This window comes from Cupressus sempervirens, chromosome 8 (assembly GCF_028749045.1).
Source record: "Cupressus sempervirens isolate cs-2001-9-10 chromosome 8, ASM2874904v1, whole genome shotgun sequence".
Classification (NCBI taxonomy): Eukaryota; Viridiplantae; Streptophyta; class Pinopsida; order Cupressales; family Cupressaceae; genus Cupressus; species Cupressus sempervirens.
In genome coordinates, this window is record NC_143125.1 from 202,076,105 (window position 1) to 202,099,963 (window position 23,859).

The 23,859-nt window shown below is 36.3% G+C and overlaps 1 protein-coding gene and 1 long non-coding RNA gene across 2 annotated transcripts in view; one reads left to right on the top strand and one right to left on the bottom strand.

Annotated features, from left to right (window-relative positions):
- Positions 1 to 20,403, top strand: part of LOC149542217 (Cyclophilin-like peptidyl-prolyl cis-trans isomerase family protein) — a 59,675-nt gene extending 39,272 nt beyond the window's left edge. Inside the window, exons 2-7 of the mRNA XM_089797229.1 lie at positions 9,357 to 9,380; positions 9,572 to 9,659; positions 9,848 to 9,940; positions 19,067 to 19,099; positions 19,440 to 19,496; positions 19,745 to 20,403. Coding sequence (XP_089653355.1) covers positions 9,357 to 9,380; positions 9,572 to 9,659; positions 9,848 to 9,940; positions 19,067 to 19,099; positions 19,440 to 19,496; positions 19,745 to 19,855 — 406 coding nt within the window. The 3' untranslated portion in view covers positions 19,856 to 20,403. The remainder of the gene's footprint in view (positions 1 to 9,356; positions 9,381 to 9,571; positions 9,660 to 9,847; positions 9,941 to 19,066; positions 19,100 to 19,439; positions 19,497 to 19,744) is intronic.
- The window catches only part of LOC149542218 (uncharacterized), a 37,148-nt gene extending 14,752 nt beyond the window's left edge, over positions 1 to 22,396 (bottom strand). Inside the window, exon 1 of the long non-coding RNA XR_016355439.1 lies at positions 22,225 to 22,396. This is a non-coding gene — a long non-coding RNA (uncharacterized LOC149542218). The remainder of the gene's footprint in view (positions 1 to 22,224) is intronic.
- Positions 22,397 to 23,859: the final 1,463 nt, after the last annotated feature.

The window sequence follows — 23,859 nt, forward strand, 5'->3', positions numbered from 1 at the left end:
AAGTCACTCAAAAGATAGTGGTTGTGCCACACCCAAAAAGTGGAAGATAGGTTGCCTTCAAAATCTGATGGTTGGACTAATCGTCAAAATGCATTTTTTGCACAAGGGCTGAGGAAGGTGAGAAACAAGGTTACCATTTGGTGTGTAACGTCATATTTCCTGCCTGCTCTATAAATAGTATCTTGCCGAACAAAGATCACTTTTGCAATATTGAAATCAATAGAGCTCTTACTTATGAAACCCTAACTATCAAAAGGCTATTCTTTGAAGCAAGTGTGTGCAAGAAGTTAAGAATGACTTTGAAATCGTAGGCTTCACTTAGTGTAAGAGATCAAGAGATAGAGTCGAAGTTGCAAAATCTCAATGGCACAATACAATGATTTGTTTGATGTTGAATTGATGGACGAACAAGATTATGAACCACCTGTCTATGAGCCAATACTGTTAAGCGCTGACAAGAGAGACATGAATGGAGCCCTATCCTCACTCCCAAGCAGTGTGTTAGTGCTAGAGGATGTTGGCAAATATTTGAAGACAAAGATAGTAGAGATGGGAGATGAAATGATCAAAAAGTTATATGAGGAGATCTAAGTAAAGGGAATAGGTGAAAAGGACATCGAAGTGTTGGAAGCCACAATCCTAACTCATGCCATAGATATTCCAAATTTCTTCAAAGTGGAATGGGTAAGATTCATGCTCAGCCAAGTACACTACATGTGCCTGAACAAGCCATACAAAATCACAAAAGAAGTGATTGAGAGGGTTATAGGGTTTAGTGGAACTGGAGAAAATTTAACCACCAGAATACATACAACAACAAAAGTGGCTAGATTGATAGTGTGTCACATAGATGACACAATGTGTACCATAAAAGACATTCCAAATGACAAGGTGCAATTTGAAGCAAGAGTAATGACATACAAACTTTACTAGTCAAGTTGTGTTAATTGCATACCTGCAGGAGGAGTATATTGAGTGCATCAAATAATAATAAAACAAACCAAGCTAGATCTCAGTGGCTGGTTGCATGGGCAAATGATGGAAAGTCTTAGGAAGATTAAGACAGACAATCAACTCACTTTCAAATTTGGAGCTATACCATCTTTTTCTATTTCAAGGGTGAGTATCCTAGATACAAAGAATTCTAGCGGAAGTCGAGGAGCAATGTCACTGCCCAGATAACAAGCATGCACAACTAGTTAGGAGACAAAGGCATAGAGAAACTTGAGATCTACTTCAAGAAGCTTCAGGAAGACATGCAAACAAGAAGAATAACAATTAATTTGATAAAAGATTATTTGAGTAGCATTTGCTTCTTGGAAGACACATATAACTACATGGTACAAGCAATTGAGCCAAGAACTCATTAGCTATTTGAACTTTCCTATGAGATTGAGGAAGAATCAACTACAAGCCTCATTGCAAAACTACTGGAGAAACTAGTTGACAAACAACAACAAAGATTTGGAACAGTAGATGAGATAAAGAAAAAGCTCACTGAGAAAGAAGTAGAAGCTTCAAAGCAAATAGAGTCGAAGAAGAAGAAAGAAGCAAAACAAGTTGTAGAGCAAGATGAGGAAGAAGCATTGCAACAGGGTGGAGAAAGTCCACAAACTAAAATAGAGAAAAGTTCCACTCCAGAACTTGACTTGGAAGAAGAGGAAGAACCAAAGAATAAAAAGAAACAAGCAACCTCTAAGCCTTCCATAGTGGAGACTTACAAGAGAAAAGGCACAAAAAGAAAGAAGAAACCCTATACTCAACTGGAGGAAGAGGATCGAGAAGAAGAATTAGATCATGAAAGCTTAAAGTCTGCGAAAGGAGGTAAGAAGCTTTCATTGCAAAATATCTTAGAGGATATTAAAAAAAATGGCAACTACAATACATTAGAGATAGATTCTTGAAATTTAACAAATTGAATAGAAATAAGATAGTACACTCTGTACTAGTGAGTTTAAGAGCGGTTAGTAGAAGGCCACAAGATATAAAATCTCAACTGCTAGAAGAGTTATCTGAAATAATCAAAGAGAAGTGGTCCAAGGTTATCATCGAATGGAAATGTATGTTGGAAGAAGCTCTCACGAACATAAGACCAGATCTAAATAGACAAGAGGTCACAAAACTTGTAAATTCATGTAGATCAAACACTAACCCATCTAAGAATGTAGCTTTGATCACCACAAGGTTAAAGATAGGTGCATACGTGAATGCAAATGTTTTGGTCACAACTCTATGAGCAAGAGAAAGAAACTCTTGAAAAAGAGGAGGATAAGGCCAAAAAGACAAAGAGAAACCTACAACAACAGGCCCAAGAACCACCAAGAAGAAGCCAACAGAGAAACTTGTTGAATAGGTCGACCAAAGGACCCAAATCAGCCAAGTTCTAAATAAAAAACCTAAAGAAAGTGGAGAAACACAGCAAGCCTCCACAGGACTATCTCCTACAGAAGAGCAACAAAATGTGTAGCCCCAAATCATTAACACAACCATAGGAGAAGTAAGAGAAAGCGTGCAGCATACAACAGGTCAAGATGAGTGCATAGGTTGAGAAGGAAAGGAAGAAGCAATCAAGGAAAAGGAAACGAATCAAGGAAAAGGAAACGAACCAAGAAATATAGGGTACTTAGTTGCCTCCAATGGAAATTCAAATTGATGTAGGTGAACAACAAGAAAAAGACATAGGTGCAAAACAAAGACAAGAAACCCTATAAACCACTCAAATCTAGGAGACACCAACAGTCAAACCATCCTCAACACCGTCCAAGGAACGATAGAGTCTTAGGGAGCTTGAAAAGAGGAAGCAATATTCCGTGGAATCAGAAAGCAAAAAGAGTGGCAGAGGGTTAGAGGAAGCCCAAGAATAAGGAGAATTTGATATATTTGAAGATGAAGGAGCACTATACGACTCCGATGCAGCCAAAGTGGCAAAAACGTTAGAACTTGAAGGTCAAGTAAATGAGATGCGCAAGATGACCAAAGACACGAGATTGAAGGAGTTGGGAAAATATACTAAGCTCACTGAGAGATATAAGAAATTGAAGCAAAACAACAAAAGTTTCAAACGCAAAACAACAAAAGTTTCAAACGCACTACATTGGTTGATGCTCGTGACATTCTAAAAGGACTTGCAGCTAAAGCAACTTACAATTAGGATGATGATTTGATTTTTCAAATCAGAGAAGTAAATATGACAACTTCATGACAAGGCAAGTCAGCTTCCAAGGGTAGTTGAACAATAGGTTCCAATGAAACCACTTGACATTGAGAAGACACTTGTTGAAGAAAAGAAAGGTCAACCTACAACACTCAAAAATGAGATGTTAGAAGTTTTGAGAGAGATAACCCTAGTAATTAAAAAACAAAGCACATCACGAACTCTAACGAGTGATGTTGAGCAGTCAATGGAAAAGGCTCAACATGAACTTGACACTGCAACACAAGCATTTGATCCACTATTCGGAGCAACAACTGAACATATAATCGAGATATAGGACAAAATGTACTTATTACATTAGCTGCGAGCTGAAGTAGAGAACTATTAAACTGATGGAGCTTCAATTCTTCTTGACTCCAACTATTGGGTCCATCAATGCTGCTTTGTCATGCCCAAACTATGAGGGCAAGAACACAACAAATTTTTTTTTGAATAACGATAAAATTACTCTAAGTTTGAAAATGATTGTGATTACAATATAATGACCATATGAATTTAAATTAAGATAATAAAAGTATTTCATGAAACGTTATCTACAATTTTTTTTTTACAATATTTTAACAAAACTGAAACATTATTAGCTATAATTTTAAAACAATCATTCTGATTATCATTTTATTAAAGTCTATTAATTCACCAATCATTAATTTAAAACTTTAATAAATAGTAAAAACAACTAAATTAAATTACATTATAACTCATTACTAAACTAGATACTTAACTTAATACTACTCAAACTAAAACAAAATAAACATCTAACACAAATCTAAATTGATAGTAAAGTTTAGACAAACATAATTGTGACTAAACACAACTCCTAACACCTACATTAACCTCTAATACTAACAACTTTATTAACAAAAATTACTAATACTAACGAAAATAATTAAAACAAAAATTAACCAAAATAAACAATCTTAACATAAAACTAACCTATACTACCAAACATATCTAACACCCTACACTAACCCTACACTAACCCTACACTAACCCTACACTAAGCCCATCCTAACTCCATGCCCCACTTGGGTCCATCAATGCTGCTTAAAGGAGCAGATGAGCTACTTAACTTGCCACTAGAAGAGAATGGTGAAGTAATTTATAGGAAGCTTGCAGAACTAGAGAGTGTAGTGTTTGCACTTAAAGATTTGAAGGAATCATGAGAGATCCTTCTTAACTCAGCTAGGGAAAAGTACAAAGACATATTTGAAAAGTTGTGATGAGTATGGCACAAAGGGATTGCTGTCACAGGGGGAGAAATTAACAGAGATCATACTCGCATCCTATCTCCGGTCTTCCCATTGTCATTGATGACAAAAAGGGGGAGACTAACCAAGTTACAAAAGGGGGAGTAAGACGAACAAAGAAGGAGATGATCACACAAGGGAGCATTCAAAACAAAGAGAGAAGGAAAGAAGAAGAAGAAAACCATCCGATAAGACGTACAAAAAAAGTCTAAGACAACAGTTAGGTAGCATGAACTGGTCATATCTCAGCCTACAGGTCTTGTTAACTTGTAAAGGATAAAAGGTTTTGCTATCAATGCCAAAGGGGGAGATTATTGCACTATGTTACATCAACCGGGCAAAGGACGAGTAATGAACTCAAACAATGAATTAGAAGAATGTGTTGTTATTGATTGGCAACCGGTTAACAAGAAGTCACAAAATGTTGCAAGTGCAACTACCGATAGACTAACTTACTGTAATATCCCTTTCTGGATATTCTATTAAAAATCCTTGATATAAATGTGCAGATTTAAAACCAAACAAAAAACCAATATTTGATATAAATTCCAGAACTTTAATCGATTTACAACCAATAGATATGCATACAAGAAAACTCAGAAAAGATTGTTTGATTCCACCAATATTCAGAAGTACATAAATAAACCAGCAATTGAGACAAATAGCCACCAGAAACATTACTGTATTATATAACAGCAATACAATAACTTGCAACAATCCAAAGAAAATCCGATCTTATAAATAGCAATAACAGTCAAATTGGCAAATGTAGAGAAAACCTGTAAGAAGGCTAGGTTTGCATCCAACCTCCAAAAGCTTCTTCAATGGTTTGCGTCCTCAAAGAGATAACCAGTCATTGTTTCCGGCTCCTAGGTTAATATTTATTTTTAAATATTATCCTCTTCATATCTCCCCATGCGGAGCTTGTTGTACCTTTATCACTTTTCCCAATGTGATGCACGCCCTTTTAGGCAATGTGGGATAAAACACCTTTTTTGTAAGTGAACATAATACCTTTTGTAAAATAAAGTGACAAGTTAAATGAACTTTTAAAGTCACTTAGTCAGTAAACCATATAATCATCAGGCATCAAAATAACTGACCAGATGAACTCGAATAAGCTCATGCAATAGCTCGTTGGAAAGGTATCAGCGAGACGCTTCCAAACCAACACTGAGATGCCAAGAATTCTGAGCTCTGTTTACTTACTAAAAATATTTAGCATCTGGACAACTTGCCAAAATTGCTCTAATGGGTCTGAAATTAGAAATGTCTAGGCCAAATCTCGAATTGAACCCTGTAAAGAACTTTTTCGCTCCCGAAACCTAGGCGAAGTGAACCGGCAACATAGAATTATAATGTCCCAGAAAAAGGGGACATTACACTTACCGGTCAAGATAGTAGAGTAAAGAAGCAAGAAATCAAGGAATGGATGTAGTCCAGTCATCATCGATGTGACAAATAGGAGAAGGTGTCAACAAGATAAGATATGTATCAGAGTTGGGCAACGGACTGCAGCTAAAGCTCACACAATCACAAGCCTAGCTGTAGGTATGTAGACAATCTAGCTGGCCTATAAACTTGGGCATCTATGGATAGGTAGTAAGTAATCAGAGATCGTGATTTGTAAGGAAAAAACTTGATAAAAAAAAGTGTGATAAAAATAGATCTGGCAAGAAAGAGAGAAGAAGAATAGAATGTGAAAAAGCCAAGGACGTTATTGTTGTTGCAGCTGCGTGAACAAGAGAATCCAACAGAGGTCGCAACAAGCAAGCAAGTGCAAAGTGCACAAGAGGAAGAGAGGTAGAGTGCACAAGAAGCCAGACTCAAGCCATAATAGTAGTGGAGATCAAAGCATCTTCAAGGAGCCAAAGCAGAGGATCTATTAGGCAAGGTGTGCCAGATACTCAGACCTATTACTCTAGTTTTCTTTCTAACCATTGCATCTATTGTAAACCTTTAACAGGGCAGACTTGTAATAAGTCATCTTAATCCTCTAACAAGGTATGCCTCAGAAAGGGATCTAAAACCTCTAGCGAGGTAGTCTTAATATTTTGTTTTTAAATCCTAACAGGTTACTTCATTCCTAACAGGATGCATTCTCAGAAGGAACAGATGTAAGCTCTTAACTGGGCACCCTTTTACTTGCATGGAAAGGCTAGTGGGTAGATTATTCCCACTGTGGTTGTCATGCTCTCATCTAGAGTTTCCGCGTATAAATACTTGTCATTGATGTATGCTTCTTTGTGGATTATTTTGTGGTTTTACTGCTCAACTTTCATTATTTGTTTAATTGTTAAAGAGGCAGTAACTAAGTGTGTTAAAAGGATCATTAGAATACTGGTAGAATTTTGAAAAGTAAAGGTATTGATTCACCCCCCCTCTCAGTACTTGTTGGGAGTACCAACACAACTCTTCATCAGCATCAGCCTAAACTTGGTCCAGGCAAGTGGCAAATGTGTAGTATGTCTTGAAGTTAATTTAAAATCCTTAAAAATTGATAAATAGGGTATATTAATGTTTTTCACAAGTCAAGTTGTGATATTGCTATCAAAATCCAATTTGTAGTTTTTGAGTCAAACTCATTGGCCCAAGTTTCATGAATGGTGGTTCACAATAACCCATCTCTCATTAGAATGAATGGAACACTTAGCACTCATTGCATCTAGGTGATGCCCGCAGAGGTGAAGCATTGGGCATTTCCAGGATGTCGAATTCATTGACCCATGTTTCACGAGTTGGTTCACAAGAACCTATCCCTCATGAGAATGGATGGAACACTTAGCACTTTATTTGTTTTTCTCTGTTCTTTTATTTACATCTGCTGAACAATAGTCTAATTGTTTTTTTTAGGAAGCTGATATAAATTCTTTTTATTCTGGAAAAATTTGACTGTTTGTTTTAGGGTACCTGTTAGAAGTTCTCATGGTTTTGGAAACAAAAAACAAAAATATATAAATTTTTACAGATTGGTCTGATGTAATAAATCCTTATATCCTTTCTTTCATCCTTTATGCTAAGTGGCCAGTTATATATGCTGTTATTGTACAGTATACAAATATTTGTATTGGTCTTCTGTTTGATAACAAAATCTCAGGCTGTACAAATGGGTATAATAATAAATTTCTAGAAGAGAAATTTATAGATAGTTAAAGAGCTTTTGGTAGAAGAAAAGGGAGAAAGAAGATTTTCCATACACAGAAATATATTAAATAAGTAAATGCCTTAAGAGATTCAGTCCAGTTCTCAACCAGAAGATAACTCAATCTAGATTTTAGCAGAAAACGATTGCTGTGACAGCTCTAGAAAAGTCCTGCTGTTTAACACTGGTACATAGGACTGGGTTATTATATTTTATTTTGTTTCCTTTGAAAAATTCAGAACTGTCATTGACCCCTTCCTGCTTTAATTTTGAATCTCTTGGAATAAATGTGCAACGAGCACCCTTGTTACAGTCGTAGTTGGCTTGCTTAAATTCTGAAGTGACATACTTTCTCTACCTAGTAATAAAATCCGTTTGATCCTTTGATGAGTGGTTTAAAGTTTGACTAAAATGTACATCTATATTTCATGTTCATTTTCAACTTATGTTAATTACAGATGTGTCATTGGCAGTATAAGTTTTGAATTGTTTACCTCATATTAAATGATGTTTCAAGCAATGAAGTAAGGAAAGGCTTAAGTGTGTTTTATTAGCAAGCATTTAATTCAATGCAAACCCTGTAACAATAAATATTATTCTAACATTACAGCCTATTACCCAGTTCAAGCCTCTGAGCTAACTTTAAACACAGTGATAGATTGTAAGATAGAATGGTAAAAAAATATGTAGTCAAGAAACTCATTTGAAGCTTGACGTCACGAAAAACTAAACAGTAGGACAGTTCAAAGTTTGCATAATCTGGAAAGGGGGTGGTTGCCCTTTAGCAACCTCATTTCAAGAAAACAGGACCATATAGTTCAATACTATAGTACTACCTTACAGTTTGTTCAAAATGAGAGTAACAATGTTCTTATAAAACTTTCTACAAAATAAACATGAACAACATCATAGATTTATATATACTCTTCAATGGTGAACTACCTTGCTAACAATCTAGGCTGTTACGTTGTCTTGTTGAAAACAAATTCACTATCTTATATGGAAAGGTAACAAACAACAACAAATAAGGTGAGTAAATTAGATACGTATGCATAGGAAGATATTACACATGCTGAAACTACAACCTTGAACTTAGTATCTTTAAGTCATAGTGGATGTTCACCACATGATTCCCCTGAATGGGTGTATGAAGGCGAAGAACTGTTAGGGATGGATAAAAACCGTGAGAAGGCTCTGTCCTACATTATTTACGTCTAAACAACTAGAAACCAGAACTACATGTCGAAAGTAAGTAATTCAAGGGTCTTGATCTCGTGGATACGAGTATGTAGGCAACCTGGTAGGTGAAGAGATACCTCCAGTGTGCAGACGCCTTGGACATAGTTAGGAAGTAATAATCATTTTAACACATTATAAGTTAACAAAACTAAGAGTTCCATGCATTCTCATGAGTAGCGTTTCACAGTCAATGAGTTTGAGCCAAAATCTGCACAATTGAATCCTAATAGCAATATCACAATCCTTAAAAATCTCTATAATTTGTGTTTATTTTTAATTTGCCGAGCCTCTTGCCAAATCTTAGTCTAGTTTGACTGTCTAGTCCAAGTTTGAGTCACAAATCAGCTTGCCAAGTCAAAGCCATGTTTGAGTTCTGTAATGCTTGTCTGCATGCATAGTATTCTATCATCTAATGAAGAACTCATTAAAAAAATTGTTATCATTACTATCATCATTCTATTTGTTATGATTCTCTAAGCAATTGCTGACATATGGCTTGTTTTTGGCATGACAGGCAGTTCTGTACAGGCGAGTACAGGTATGCACTTATTTTTGATCTGTCATGGGCCTTGTCTCCAAATGACTCAAATTGGATTGAAGTGCAGAATCTTTTTGTACTGATCGCAATAGCTCAGGGCCTTTTTATTTCACCCAAGAGTTATCCTTGTATTGAACTTCCTATTTCATGCATTAACATGTTATATTTGAATTTCGGATTTTCTCTGGTAGGAAGGCAGGCATTCCTGTTGGCTACAAAGGCTGCCATTTTCACAGGGTTATCAAGGACTTCATGATTCAAGCTGGTGACTTTGTGAAGGTTTCCATTTACAATTTATTTGTTGGGATTACATTTTTCTGTAATTTAATGATAAATAATTGGAGAATAATCTTTGTGTTGCTTACCATTTCAATTATTTAATGTTGTAAGATAGATAGCATGTAAATAAGGACACTTTGATTACTCTGGTTCTCATGATTTATGACAAAACTTATGTTGGATATTAGGGAGATGGCAGTGGATGTGTGAGTATCTATGGTAGCAAGTTTGAAGATGAAAACTTTGTAGCTAAGCATACAGGTCCTGGCCTCCTTTCAATGGTAAGTCATCTTTACATCTACTAAATGTGATATATGCGTCTGATAACTATCTTTTCTTTATCCTGGGAAAAATTATTTTATCAATATAAAAAAATTTAACGAAAAGTTTATTATGCCAACTTGAAATGCCCACATCCAATTCAAAGCATTCAATGCTTGTTATTGCAGGTTTCACATTGCATTTCTTGAATCTGTTTGCAAGAGGTGTATAGACAAAAATGATTACATTTTTTAGGCCTTGATGTCATACAGACCAACTTGTTTATGAAAAGTTAATGCATGAGCATATTGGGATAAGACAGCTTCTAGGATAAACATAATGGGGCTACAAGGCATGCTAATTCCTCGTTTTTGTAAAATTTGTTGCAAACATGATATGGATAGGCTGACCTAGAGGCACTATGGCTAATTTGATGTTTAGTTAATATGATGTCACAAGTACTAGTTGCTAAAGTTTAACCAACTCTTAGCTTGAGTGTAATCCCTTGCTAGTTCTGACCTCAATTGCTGATTAGAGGCTCAAGGAATATTGTTGATCTCGCTGATTACGACTTCAGTTCACCTTGCTATGAGTTTGTATGCTGCAGACTTGCAAATGATGTTTTTTTGAATGCTTCTAATGATGCAAGATGGATTATTATTACAACTGAAGTAATAGCACATAATGCAGAACAAATGCAATATGATGATCCCGGAGATAGATAACAGCAGTATTAAATAATTCAATTCTCGAGCAACAAATGTGATCCGTAATTCCCAATCTCATATAACTCTGAACCTTGGTGTTACTGTAGCAATTTCACTATTCACAGGCACTGTATCAAAATCACTATTCATGGGTGCTGTAGCAAAATCACCACTCATGGGTGCTCTAGCAAAATCACTATTCACAGTTACTGTACCAAAACACTATTCATGGATATTGTAGCAAAAGCACAAATTATGATATGCAACTGATTAGCTCTTTAATATTCTGATCTGCAATGAAACCCTTATAATTCTCTGAACTTCATCAACAAAGTACAAATGTGACCTCTGAATTAGGTCACCAGTATTTGCACAATCAAGGAGAGGTTACATCCTCGAAGATTGAATCTACAGTGAAACCCCAGGTTTCTTCTTCAAAGCCAATGCTTCTCCAGAATAGTCAAATGTTGAAAATGATCCCAGAATGATCCAATCCCTTTTCAAAAAGCCTTTATATAACATGCAGTTTGCTTTTGCCTTTATCTCTTAAAATTTCACTTTAATTGTATTTACCTTTCCCTTCATTTGGTGCACAACAAAATAATAGAAAGTATCTTTTAATAATCATTTATATCTCCCTTTAAATCGACACTCTACATTCCTCCTATGCACTTTATAATTTAAGTTATAATCATTAAATAATCCCTTCTAATAATGAAGTTAAATAACATTAAATGATGTGCACTTTTTAAAATTATTATTAATAAAATATTACTTTATTAATAATAAAAATGTCATAACTCCAAAAATACTCATTATTTCTCGATTCTGTCAGAACCAGGAAGTACACCACAGAAACCACTACCAATCCAGATGCCTTTCCCAAAATGGAAAGGTTGGCCATTGACACTCATCTTACTATAAATAGTAAGTGCCTCAAAATGGAACCAATTTTTTAAAATAGCTTAGCCTCAAGCTATTGTAACAAATGGAGAGGTGAACACTGCCATTGCCACTTGAAGAGCTCATTAACACCCACTAGACCCTCTAATCATTGGGCACTAGCCTATGAGGGGCTAATCCTCCGAACTCGATGCTCACAAAACTGGGGACATTACAGTTCGCCTTTCTTGAAATTGCTTGTCCCCAAGCAATCTACTTTGCAAAGAAATTCCTTTCCACCGGAGGCTCAAAAGAGGAACCGTGAAATGTATCACAAATCTCTAACTAGCTCTCTTAGCACCAGCATAAACCCAACTGTACAAGGATATCCATCCTATTGTCTGTCCAATACGTTCACATAAGAATTATGCATCAAAATAAAAGCATCTACAAGTAAATCAAAGATGAAATTGGACGCTCTAGATACATTGTACATACTGTGTAAACCACCAATTAGCTCTGTCTAGAATCTTGATGTGCTAGAAGGATCCCAAACTCTACGGTCAATGCTCAACCGAATTCTGGAATCCCAAAACACTCTGGAAAAAGCCCGACTGCTTGGCCACTGCATCCAATGGAAAAATACTAAACCACACTCAATACTGTTGTTAGCAGCTAGCACAACATAGCCCAATCTTCCAAACTAAATGATCCCTAGATCCCATGACCAGAATGGGAGTCTACCATGTGTGTCATCCTTTGACTTCTGTGGTACTGTCTTGTCATCAACTTCACCACATTGATATTGATGAAGTAACCCGTTGAAATCCATCCAAACTGGAGTAGTGATCCTGTCCCCACCACTGTAAGGACTACACATGCCATCATGCCTACTACTACTGCAACCTCTCTGAAGACATGTCTCAAATGGAGATTTCAGTGACAAAGAAGTTGCAAACTTTGCCTGGTAAACCTCTGCATGATGAACATCTGAACTCTGACTCTACAAGTAATCCTCTGGAAACAACTGAGTCAAATACCTGCAATCTCTAATTTTATCTTCTAAAGATGACAACTCTTCATCCACACCTATGCCTCATCCAATCATCAATCTGTGGACTAAAGGAGAAGTGATGAGCACTCTTTACTATGTAGTCAAGATAAAATTCTCCTACCTCTATCAATGGCTAATTTTGACTCTACAAATAATCCTCTGGAAACAACTGAGTCAAATACCTGCAATCTCTATATCTATCTTCTAAAGATGGCAACTCTTCAACCATACCTACACCTCATCCAACCATCAACCTGTGGACTAAAGCAGAAGTGATGAGCACTCCTTAGTATGTAGTCAAGATAAAATGCTCCTACCTCTATCGGTGGCTAACTGTCATAGTTATGGGGAACGCTCCTCGTCACCTCATCACGTTTCTGATCCTGCACTAATTGGGTAGATAATCTACCAAGGCTCTCTCTGTGCCCAATAGTATACTCTCTATCATGAAACCTCAAATCATGAATATGAGTACTAATTGAGACCCCATACTGTCTCTCTTCAAATTCTGCCCTCCAAGGTAGGTACTCAATAGATTTATCAATGCGATTGAAGTGGGATAAGGTAGAATCAATCTTCTCTCCTATAATGATCAGCTGTCCTCTCCAACTCTGTGGCTCAATATGCTTTTAATCAAGGTCACCTAGATGGGATGTAACCTCTGATTTGCTTACAAGAGAGGGAAACAAATCCAGACAAAAACTGGTCTACACACTGGATGATGCCCTGCATATCTCCTATGAAAAAAATGGAATAATGCTGTGTGAAACCATACAAATATCTGTAGAATCAATTACCTCATGACACAAGCTATCAAAATCTTGCTCTGCATCACTTGTAAGTTGTAACAAGTCTATCCTCAGACATCCCTGAAGCATCACCTGTTTCTCTGCTACTCTCCACTAGTGCAGTCATCCCATCTATATCACCCGCAACAGTGAGACTAATAAATGTAGTCACATCCTCAATGTGCTCCTTACCCTAGTCCATGGATATATGCTCATTAACAGTACATGTCATATACATTGGAGCTGAATCTGTTGGCAATGAAGACTATGCTAAGATCGATTCCATGGTAAGATCATCTATCCGTAACTTTGACTCTTGAAGGGCTAATTGAGTGCTCTTCAAAGAGTCTATGATGATCTCAAGCTCATAGGCAAGCTCATCAACCTCCTCTTTCTTTCCCTTCAGTCATTATAATAGATATCATTGAGCATAAGAAGACGATTTCTATCTGATAATAACTGTAAGTAATGATTCTTCATTACCCCAACGACATCTCTATGTGATTGCAGCAGTGCAAGGGAAATCCCACTCTCACTGTGCTCATCTATCTCTGGGTAACCCCAACCATAAGTTGCCAGCATCTTCTGAGCAACATCATCACATTCCAAGTTTGTAGCAACCATAACATCATTAATCTTCATTGCCCTGCCAAATGACAATGCTCCTGTGACAAAACATTACCACACAAGTTCTCTGATTTGTTATCAGCACTTTGATAAGAAGCTGAATCATCATCACTTACTATCTGGTGACCATCATTATGTGTGCCATTAACTTTGCACACATCATGAACTAAGGAATTGATTTTATGTACCTCATTGGATGGCTCTAATGGCATGGTAGAAGCTGCTGATTTGATAGTATCTTTGCACACTTCTTCCAAAGTACATGCAAGCTTAGCCAAACTAGGATCCATCACCATTAAGTGCATTTTCTGATTTATATTCCAAGGTCTGATTTACAAATTCAGATCTGCAGGGACTTGAATCCACATCACCAAATTCATTTATAACGCCCAACTCTTGAGTGTCAATGTTAAGCAACTCCAAGCATCCATCATCCTTACAAGAATGGCTGCTATCTCATGCGTAAGTTTGACATTATGACTGCTGTCATAAAACAAAAAATCAGGAGCTACATCACACTTACCTGTAGTGTCTACATGGAGTTCAACCAAAACTTCATCCTTTTTTAATTGTCTAATGCGGAGTGCTGGTTCAAGAGGTGTCTTCAAAGGAAAACTAAGTGCATCACGTGCCTTAGTTTCTGTCCCATCGCTGCAATGCAAGTTGTAATGTTCTTGAATTTAAAAATATATACAATTTAATAAATTTTAATGAAAGATTGAAACTTATCACAAATGCCAAATTAATGTACCATTGATAAAAACTTGGCAAGGTGCCACAGTAAGGATACAAAATGAGTAGTCAACTTATTGATTATATACAAGGTTGCATGGGTACTCGTAACCACACCTTGGGTACTTGTACCCACGTACTCAAGTACCGGGTACTTGTTGGAGAGCATCATAGCTAAAGGACCTTGAATAAGATTTTTGATTTTTTTTCTGTTTTTTGTTTTAATTTACTACCTAATCAGTTTGAAACTTTGATACAATATTGAATAACAATAAACTTTATCACTGTTCAAGTCGGAAGTTAATCATTTGCAATATGTCATTGCCATATGCTCTATGATCTTCGTGTTCATGTTTAAAGTCTTCCTTCTCTGTTATGCATCTAAACATTTATCATATATTATTATTACAAACATATAGCAAATTTGAAACTGAAAACAATACAATACATTTGTAAACTTTATCACTATTCTTGTTTTGAAAAACCATTGTCATGACTCATAATTTCAGATTTTCTATAAATATTAAAGTATAATTACAAATAAAGTTTGACATACCTAAGTGCTCTGTAAAAACTCTATGTATGCTCTAGTAGAAATTTCAGTGCCAATTGAACAATGTTGCTAGGTTTCTTGTTTTTATTAGAATTAATTTTCAGAATACATTAAAAGTGCAGGAGGAATGCTAACAACACAACTTCAGCATTTTACATAATTTTATGTAGAAAGGGAATACAAAGAACATATATCGAATTCCACCTATTAATTAAGGAATCTGATTTCCTTATAGCTTAATTCGATGTGCTTGCCGGCTGAAAGGGAAGACCAGAATATGAGTCCCATGGCAGCTCCTCAACACCTATCTTCAAGGATATCCACAATGCAGGCCGAAGACACTGTCAAACCCTCCGTAGCTATTGCAGAATGCCCCCCCATAGCACATTGCAGCTGGAAGAGGAATGACGTCCAGCTACTCACAAATCACAGGCTATTAATTCCGAGTGCTGCCTAGTAAAATTCCGCCTGGCACAAATAAACTCCAGCAATTCACAACCTTGGCGTCAAGCTGATGGAAATCTCAAACGCCGACCTCAGCAGTCACCAAATTCCTCAAAACTTCATCAAATTGATTGCCAATATGCAGCAAAATACAATCGATTTCCTTCAGAAGATCAATCTCCGTAGCCACAATGATTACAATAAGGAGACTTGGCAAATTGTTTATAACAACACAATTTGCAATGAAATTACCAGAACAAACTCCCAAACATAGGAAACACAGATAGGAGATTTAGATAGTGAAATCACCATACATCAGCAGTGACTTCAAACATTAGAAACTTCAGAGACCCTTATACATCAGCAAGGGCATACAGTTAAGAACCCAGGAAAAGGCCACAAAGGCACAAAATCAAATATATAATCAACCGGATGCTTTACTCATTAAATAAGCTCATATTTATAATCTCCAAATGGCACAAAGTTTCCCAAATGAACTTCACTTAGGAAGCTTCCCACATATAGAATTAAAATATAATAAAGTGCCATTATAAACTAATTTATTAATTGCTTTTGGCTCCGAAAATGACCTTTTCCACCATAACTTAAAATTCTGACACGTAAGGCCACTGTTTCTTGTTCCCATGATTTAAAACTTTTCGTCCCGGTTCCAACAAGCTATGATACTGTGGTGACCAACTAACAACACTATCAAAAATAGCAACCTCAGCGTATTTATATGAATAATAATAATAATTCTCCCATCTTGCGAAAACAACTGAAGAGGCATCATAATCAAAATCTGACAACACCAAAGTGATCTTGATGATGAAAGATGATGAATGAACCTGATGGGGTGACTTACTATAAATAGACGCTCCCTCCAAGATTCTTGGAGCTCAAACTGAAAGCTTGAAATAAAAATTGAGAGCATCCTCCAACTCCTCTAACTGAACTGAGCTCATTGGGACCAACAGATTGACTTACTATAAATAGTAAGTCCCTCAAATAGAGCCAAAACATACCATGGGCTGCTGGAAAGCCTATAACCACACAACTGAGACCTTCAAATCCCATTGTCAGCTCATGAGGGTCATGATGTTGAACTGACCTGGCCAATTGTAGGAACCTGCTAAAAATGGGGACATTACAGTCCTCCCTCCCTAAGATTGCTTGTCCCCAAGCAATCCCAGAGCAAAATGAATGTCACAATCCCCCTGGATCCCAAAGGTAGAACTACGTACTATCCTTGTTGTGTACAAGAAACTCCTATAGCATAAGCACCTAGATAACTAATATGAATGACAAAATCATTTGGAAACTGACTGTAGATGCTGATGGTGATGACAACCCATTGAAACTCAAGCCAACTGAAATACCAACTCTGTCCACACCTGAGTCCCCATCAAATTGATACTCACACCCAACTACATTGTAGATATGGTAACAACCATAGGTAATTGAAACACTACCATCAACTTCAACCTCTGCCAAACTGTCCAAGGTGTGTAGATACTGCAAAGGATCTAACTTGCAGTTGACAATTCCATCTGCAAAAGATGGTGCTAACCCATTCCATAATGGATGGTATAAAACTGGAGCCAACCCACACCGACATGAAACCAAGTCCTGTGGGTCAAAAGAAAAGTGATGAGCACTCCTTACAGTGTAATGCCGATAAAAACTCCCGATCTTTGTCAAGGGCTCATCATCATCAAACTGGGAATCAGAAGATGGCTCCAAACTCTGACTCTGAACTATTGGTTGAGAAGGATTCTGGGCAACCCTCTCAGCAAATCCAACCTCGAAATCCCTATGGGGAAGCATAGTAGACAGAGTCTCTACAATCTTTCCCACCAACCTTTGAATAACACAAGAGCCTCGGATGAGAGTACCCTCAGACACTCTGTATGAATCCTTCCTCACATTTGAACTCTCCAATAGATACTCCACGAAGGACTCTGTGCAGTAGAAATTATATGTGGAAGCATCAACTTGCTCCCTTGTGACCCACAACTGATCCCTCTAAAAATATGGCACTGCCAACTATCCAATGCTATCATTTCTATGAGATGAAGAAATAGATTCGCTTCCAGTAGAAGGAAGCAAATCAGCATGAGAGCCCAACTCCCCTGATACTCTCATCTCATCAGACTATGGATTCGTCGCCAGTGCAGACCCGGGCGGATCCACAATCTGAAATATGAACTCTATGGGGACCCACCAAGGACCCGGGAGAACCCAAGCAGAGGTCAAACTACCAAGTCAAGGAAAATATCTTTAATTAGTTTTAGAAGCATGTCCTATATTATCTCTTAGTGCTGGATAGAGAAAAAGGATGTCCATGTCAGCTCATACTCAGTTCTTTCTAGCATTTGCTAAGCATTGTAATGCAATCTTTCAAAATTACGGCATGTAAAAGCTTGATTCAATACAATATAGTATTATTTGTAGATTTGTACTCAGCATTTGTACCTTCAATCAATGAAAAAACTGTTTTTACTTTCTCAGGAGCTGTCTATTGTGGGAATATCGGAAAATGGTTGATGCAATTCTGTGATACTATATTTTTTATCCAAAACCTTTGGTCCCATTTTTATCATAGATATGTAGAAATATATGTATGTTTGAGGTCATGACTTGTATTTATCTAGTTGTACAAGAATTTAGTTCTGAGAATGCTGTGATTTAAACCTCTAAAAGACACTTTTAACTCCTCCCAAATGCTTGCCTGGATTTGAATCTTGTTATGAAAGTTTGATGCAACCCATTAAAATCTTGAATTATGTTTTCTGTAGTTTAGCTTATTGAAATGAGTAATCAACAGACAAGAATCATAAAACATCTCATGTATTATCTTCTATTGTTACTTGCACCAGATCATAAAACATATATATATATATATATTCGCAAACCCACCCACGAACCCAACTGGGATTTTGTTTTTGGTCCGAACCCACAAATCCAAATCTGTCCCCAAACACAAACCGGCAACTAAGCTATAAACTTTTTCTCTTTTACAATTATTAAGTTTTTACCTTGAATGAAAGGAATTTTCTAATGTCCGCTGTACTGTTATAGTGATATTGGTAACTAGTATTTATGTTTGTTTATTAGCTCCACGTGCTCCACAATTAACATTGGTATTTTTTCTATAATTTGGAGGTAGCTAGCCTTGACCTTAATGTTTTCGAATAATAAAGGTAAAAAATGAATGGAGCTTGGAGAATAAGTATTTGGGCTTGCAAGGTGGTGGTTGCTTGAAATTACCATGTTAATGCATAAGAAGTTGGTCGTTATTAAAGAAGATAATCTATTATCTCATGGTTCTCATTGTTACGTTGTTTTATGACACGCAGGCAAACAGTGGGCCTAATACAAATGGATGCCAGGTAATAATTGTTGATCACAACATTTGTTTTCCATGAATCCTTGCAAAGACAATTATTTTATTTGCATCTAGGGTCTTCAGTTTTTGATAGTTGGTGTTATCATTTGATTCTGGGCTTTTCCAAATAATAGTACATTGTTTTGCTACTTTTTTATCTTTAGTTATAATGTTCTTATTTTATTGTGCTTTAGTTTGCTCCTTCAATTTTATGCCTATTTATTTTTGCTGCCCGCAAATTCAATTCTTAGTTTTCAAGTGTTGCAAATGTTGCTTCTCGTTCTCTTAAGTGTCCTGCTTGTTCTTTAAAATTTATTCTAATGCATTTTATTTCTTTTGTGCAGTTCTTTGTAACTTGTGCAAAATGTGATTGGCTGGACAATAAGCATGTCGTTTTTGGGGTGAGTGAGCTAATTTAATGCTCTTAATACTTGTTTAATGTTTTCAATGAGTTGCATTATAAAATCATGGAGCTAGTTAACTGGTTGTAATGTTAATATTTGTACAATCTTTTCAACGAATTGCATTTTAAAACCATTTATAGACTTGTTTGGTATATCTTTATCATTTCTACTTTTCCTTATATTTTTGGACAATATTGGATATATTTAAATAATCTATTTACTATGGCTTCCCCTTTTATTGGCAGAGGGTGCTAGGAGAAGGGCTCTTGGTATTGAGGAAAATTGAAAATGTACAAACTGGACCCAATAACCGACCTAAGCTACCTTGCATTATTGCAGAATGTGGTGAAATGTAATAAACAAATGTCTGTGATTGGACATGTTATTTCACACCAAATTTTCCTTGTGTTTTAGAAGTTCGGGTAAATACTAAAATGTTAATCATTGTTGTTTATCATTGATTGATCTAGTGCTAAAGGATAGCTTCATGCATTTTGTTTTGATCGTTTACATCATTGTGGGTTTGTTGACACTAACAGCCTTTCATTGATACCTGGACACCCTTTAGATAGCAATACATCAAGGAATAGGGAAGCATCTAATTTGTAAATCAATATGATAAGGAAATATTGATATTAAGGACAATGAGTTTGCTGGCATGAATAATTTTTCATTATGGGACAAACTGAACAGAGTTGGCACTTGGTAGTTTTAGACAATCCTGCCATTCTTGTGATTTGAAGTTGTTTTACAAATGTAACAGGCCTGCTTCTGCAAAATTAGCTTGCCTTATGCTGTTCCAACACTTCATGAATTGAATTGATGAAGTTTAAGTGACAATGTCAACAATATAATACTAGTTTTACTAATAATCTTTTGCTGGCATATAGCCGAGCTACATTTCTCTTGTACTTGCACAATTTAGTGATATTTCTATGTGCTTGGTAGCTCACATTACTTCGTGTCCTTTGTAATTGTAAATATTAGTAAATACAGGTCATTAACTCATGGTAGCACGTTGTGTGTGGATCTTGTGATCTTTGCAAATACAAGCACCCTTGTTCTATGAAATTTTCACACTTCAATTTATGACAAGATTTGATCGGTTGGTAAAGTTGAGGTGATAGAGTAAGCACACAATACTTGTTTGGTCAAAGATGTATATTTTAATTTGTAAAGGTTTCCAAAGTTTGATTCAAGCGAGTGCAAATTCCCCCATTTCGTTGGGTGATATTTTCTCTAGTTCTATCTAGTACTGCCTTGTGGGGCTTCTTCGTGATTCATAGAAGTTCTCACCTTATTTATTTATTATCATGGTAGGTTACTTAATAAAAGCTCCTCTGAAAGTGACACGTGTTATGCAGGGATTGTCTTATGTTAATATCTTGAGCTTTTGTGAATGTAACAGTCCTATGCTGAGAACAATATTAAGTTCGCTTTATGTGAAGTGTAATAACCACCCTCATTTGTTTTTTGGAAAAAGACATAAGCTTTCAATTGAAATTAAATGCACAACAATTTCGTTTCCACTTTCTATCACCTAGATCCCGGAAAGGGCAAAGTGAGAGCATATGATGTTTTGGAATACAACTAAACTGAAATCAATTGCTGAAAGAAAAGCATCAGTTTGGAAGTCAACCAAACCGCTTATTTAGTGAGAGGCACATGCAATTAAGAATGACGTTGTAGAGGGAAATACAATGGCAGTTCCTCTTTTGTAGTAAAATGTAGGGGCACATCCATTTGCAGTGGAAAACCTTGTACAAATTGAAATGAAAAGCGAGATCCTTCCATTTATCCAATGGTGAACGATTATGACAAACCACTTATTCAGTGGGGTTACCAACAATATACTTCAGATAAATTTGACTTACACTATCCAGTGTTACGATGTAAATGTATGATAGAGAGCATTGGACTGCTTGAGCTTCCAAAGTTAGCACATAGTGATCATAATAACCCCAAAAAAGGATGGCTGTTAATTACCAGTGGTGGTATAAAATTAAACTTTGAAACACCCCTACAGGTACCCCAAATCATCAGTAGGCCGACCTAACTTGAAATAACAACAATATATCTTAATGGTGATGAATGTGTCTTCTTTTACACAGCAAATCCACTGGAAATAAGTTGCCACCGTTCTGAATAAGAAACACCTCAAAAACTCACCAGCTTTCATCCAACACATCCACCATGAGCACATGCTTAAATGTCACTTCATCAAACACACTCCAAAATCACGGGAAATGATGTCATAACAAACTGAACACACTTCGAGAGCACACTAAATAATGTTGATCACTGAGGCTTGATTACTTTTGAAAACTGATGAAGATCTTCTAGAACTAGACATTTCATTGTAATTCTTAAAGATTTGAAACCTATTGTGAACTTGGAAATTTACATGAAATAAACCTATAGTAAAATAATAAGTGTCACTCAAATGTTTATTTATGTATGGCTGTAGCATCCTTATCCAAATTAATTGGCCCAAATTTCTCACGACAATCTCAAAAATTTTAAACAATAACTCTCATGCAATGTATTTCAGATTTAACAGTCATAACCCACAAAATAATTAGATTAAATGAAGTCTCATACATGATATTGCAATCAACCTCTAGCAAGAATAAAATTTTCAGAAATAATATTGCGTTGATGTTCTTCAGCAAAACAACCACATAATCCAATTAGGAATATGAACCTAAAGCACTATGCGAAACACCTGCGCTATGCCTCTAACCGATAATGGTTTTTTGTCGACTATTCAAAATTTGAGGGTCTTTGCCCACTCCCCTACTAAAAGCTAACGCTTTCCAAGGCACACTAAGAGAGAAAATGAAATCCAAAATAATAAATGAAGTATGCAACAAATGAGCCCTCTCTCTTCTTTTACGAATAAACTAGCGACTCTTCGCATTCCCTTCACCGGTTCTTTAATTCCTTTTTAAAACAATAGATTTTTTTTTCCACTTAAGAAAATAAAGTGCTCATATATGATAAAGTGACATTACTAATACGAATTTAAGTTATAAAGACACTTTATAAATAAAGTAATTAAATATTTAGATATTGAAATCATTGATTAGATGTATGCATGTGTGATAGTTCATCGGAAAGGTCTTGACAATATGCTCTTTAGTTCAACCCTAAAATGTTAAGAATACAGACTTTGCTAACTTACTAAAAATAGTAAGTGTTTGGAAACCCCATTGAAATATCCTTGGTTGGCCGACAATTGGAACTTGGGCCAAAACACAATCTAATCCTCTACAAAACCAAGACAAAATGGGCTAATGGCACAACAAAATGCATCGGCCTAGAAAATCGGACATATAGTCCTCCCTTCACAAATATTGTTTGCCCCCAAGCAATTTGCTTATTTATGTTGGAACCAAATGCTTGGATCCCAGATTCACCACATAGTTGATGCTCTACCCATTTGTTGTGCTACACTAGTTTAAATATCTCCAACCTTAGAATTGTGAAGCTGCTCAATTTGAACCAGAACACCAATTGACTAAATATCAGGATCCCAACACATTTTAGGTGTATACTTAGCCAGGGAAACTTGCCATGCATTGCTATCATATAAATAAATTCTCCCTATCCAATTGACTACCTCATTCTAGATGTAACTATACATAACGCTAATATTAAGAGGTGATGGGAGCTCAATAGTACCAACCTTTATAATGAAAGAAATGTAACAAATTGCTCCTTCCAACTACTTGATCCATAAGCACCCATGGGAATGCTCCTTATAGACCCCAAGTGAAGACCTATGTAATGTCATTGTTATCACCAACTTACTCTTGTAATGCCTATGTCCATGAAGAGGATAATATTTGCCAAATTGCCTTAATAATCATGCCACAATACTAGAAGGGGTGGAGTGATCCAACATTATGTATGATTATCTCAAAAGAATAACTTTGAAAGCCATCTTGTCTCACCTCCCTCAACTATACAAAGGCATACATCACACAAATACCCAATCCCACGCATAAGAGGAATCTATTAAAATCAAAACAGGTCCAAGATCATCAGACACTTGTCACTCAATCTTGACCTCATCTTTACCATGCCAATAGTAGTGAAGCCCATTAGTGGAACCCAACTGAGCTACATTGCCAACTCTATCAATGTTTGCGTCTCAAAGCAAATTGCTCTCACATCCATCAACCATAAGGAGATATAACTCATTGAAAGATTCTGCAAGTCCATAACTACACCTAATCTTTATGAGACCCCTACGATGTGCTGATTCTATAAGTACCTTGACTTGTAGCAACTGACACCATAATCACCCTGTACCCCTATATCTGCATGAGAGCTATGTGATAGAGTAATCAACCCT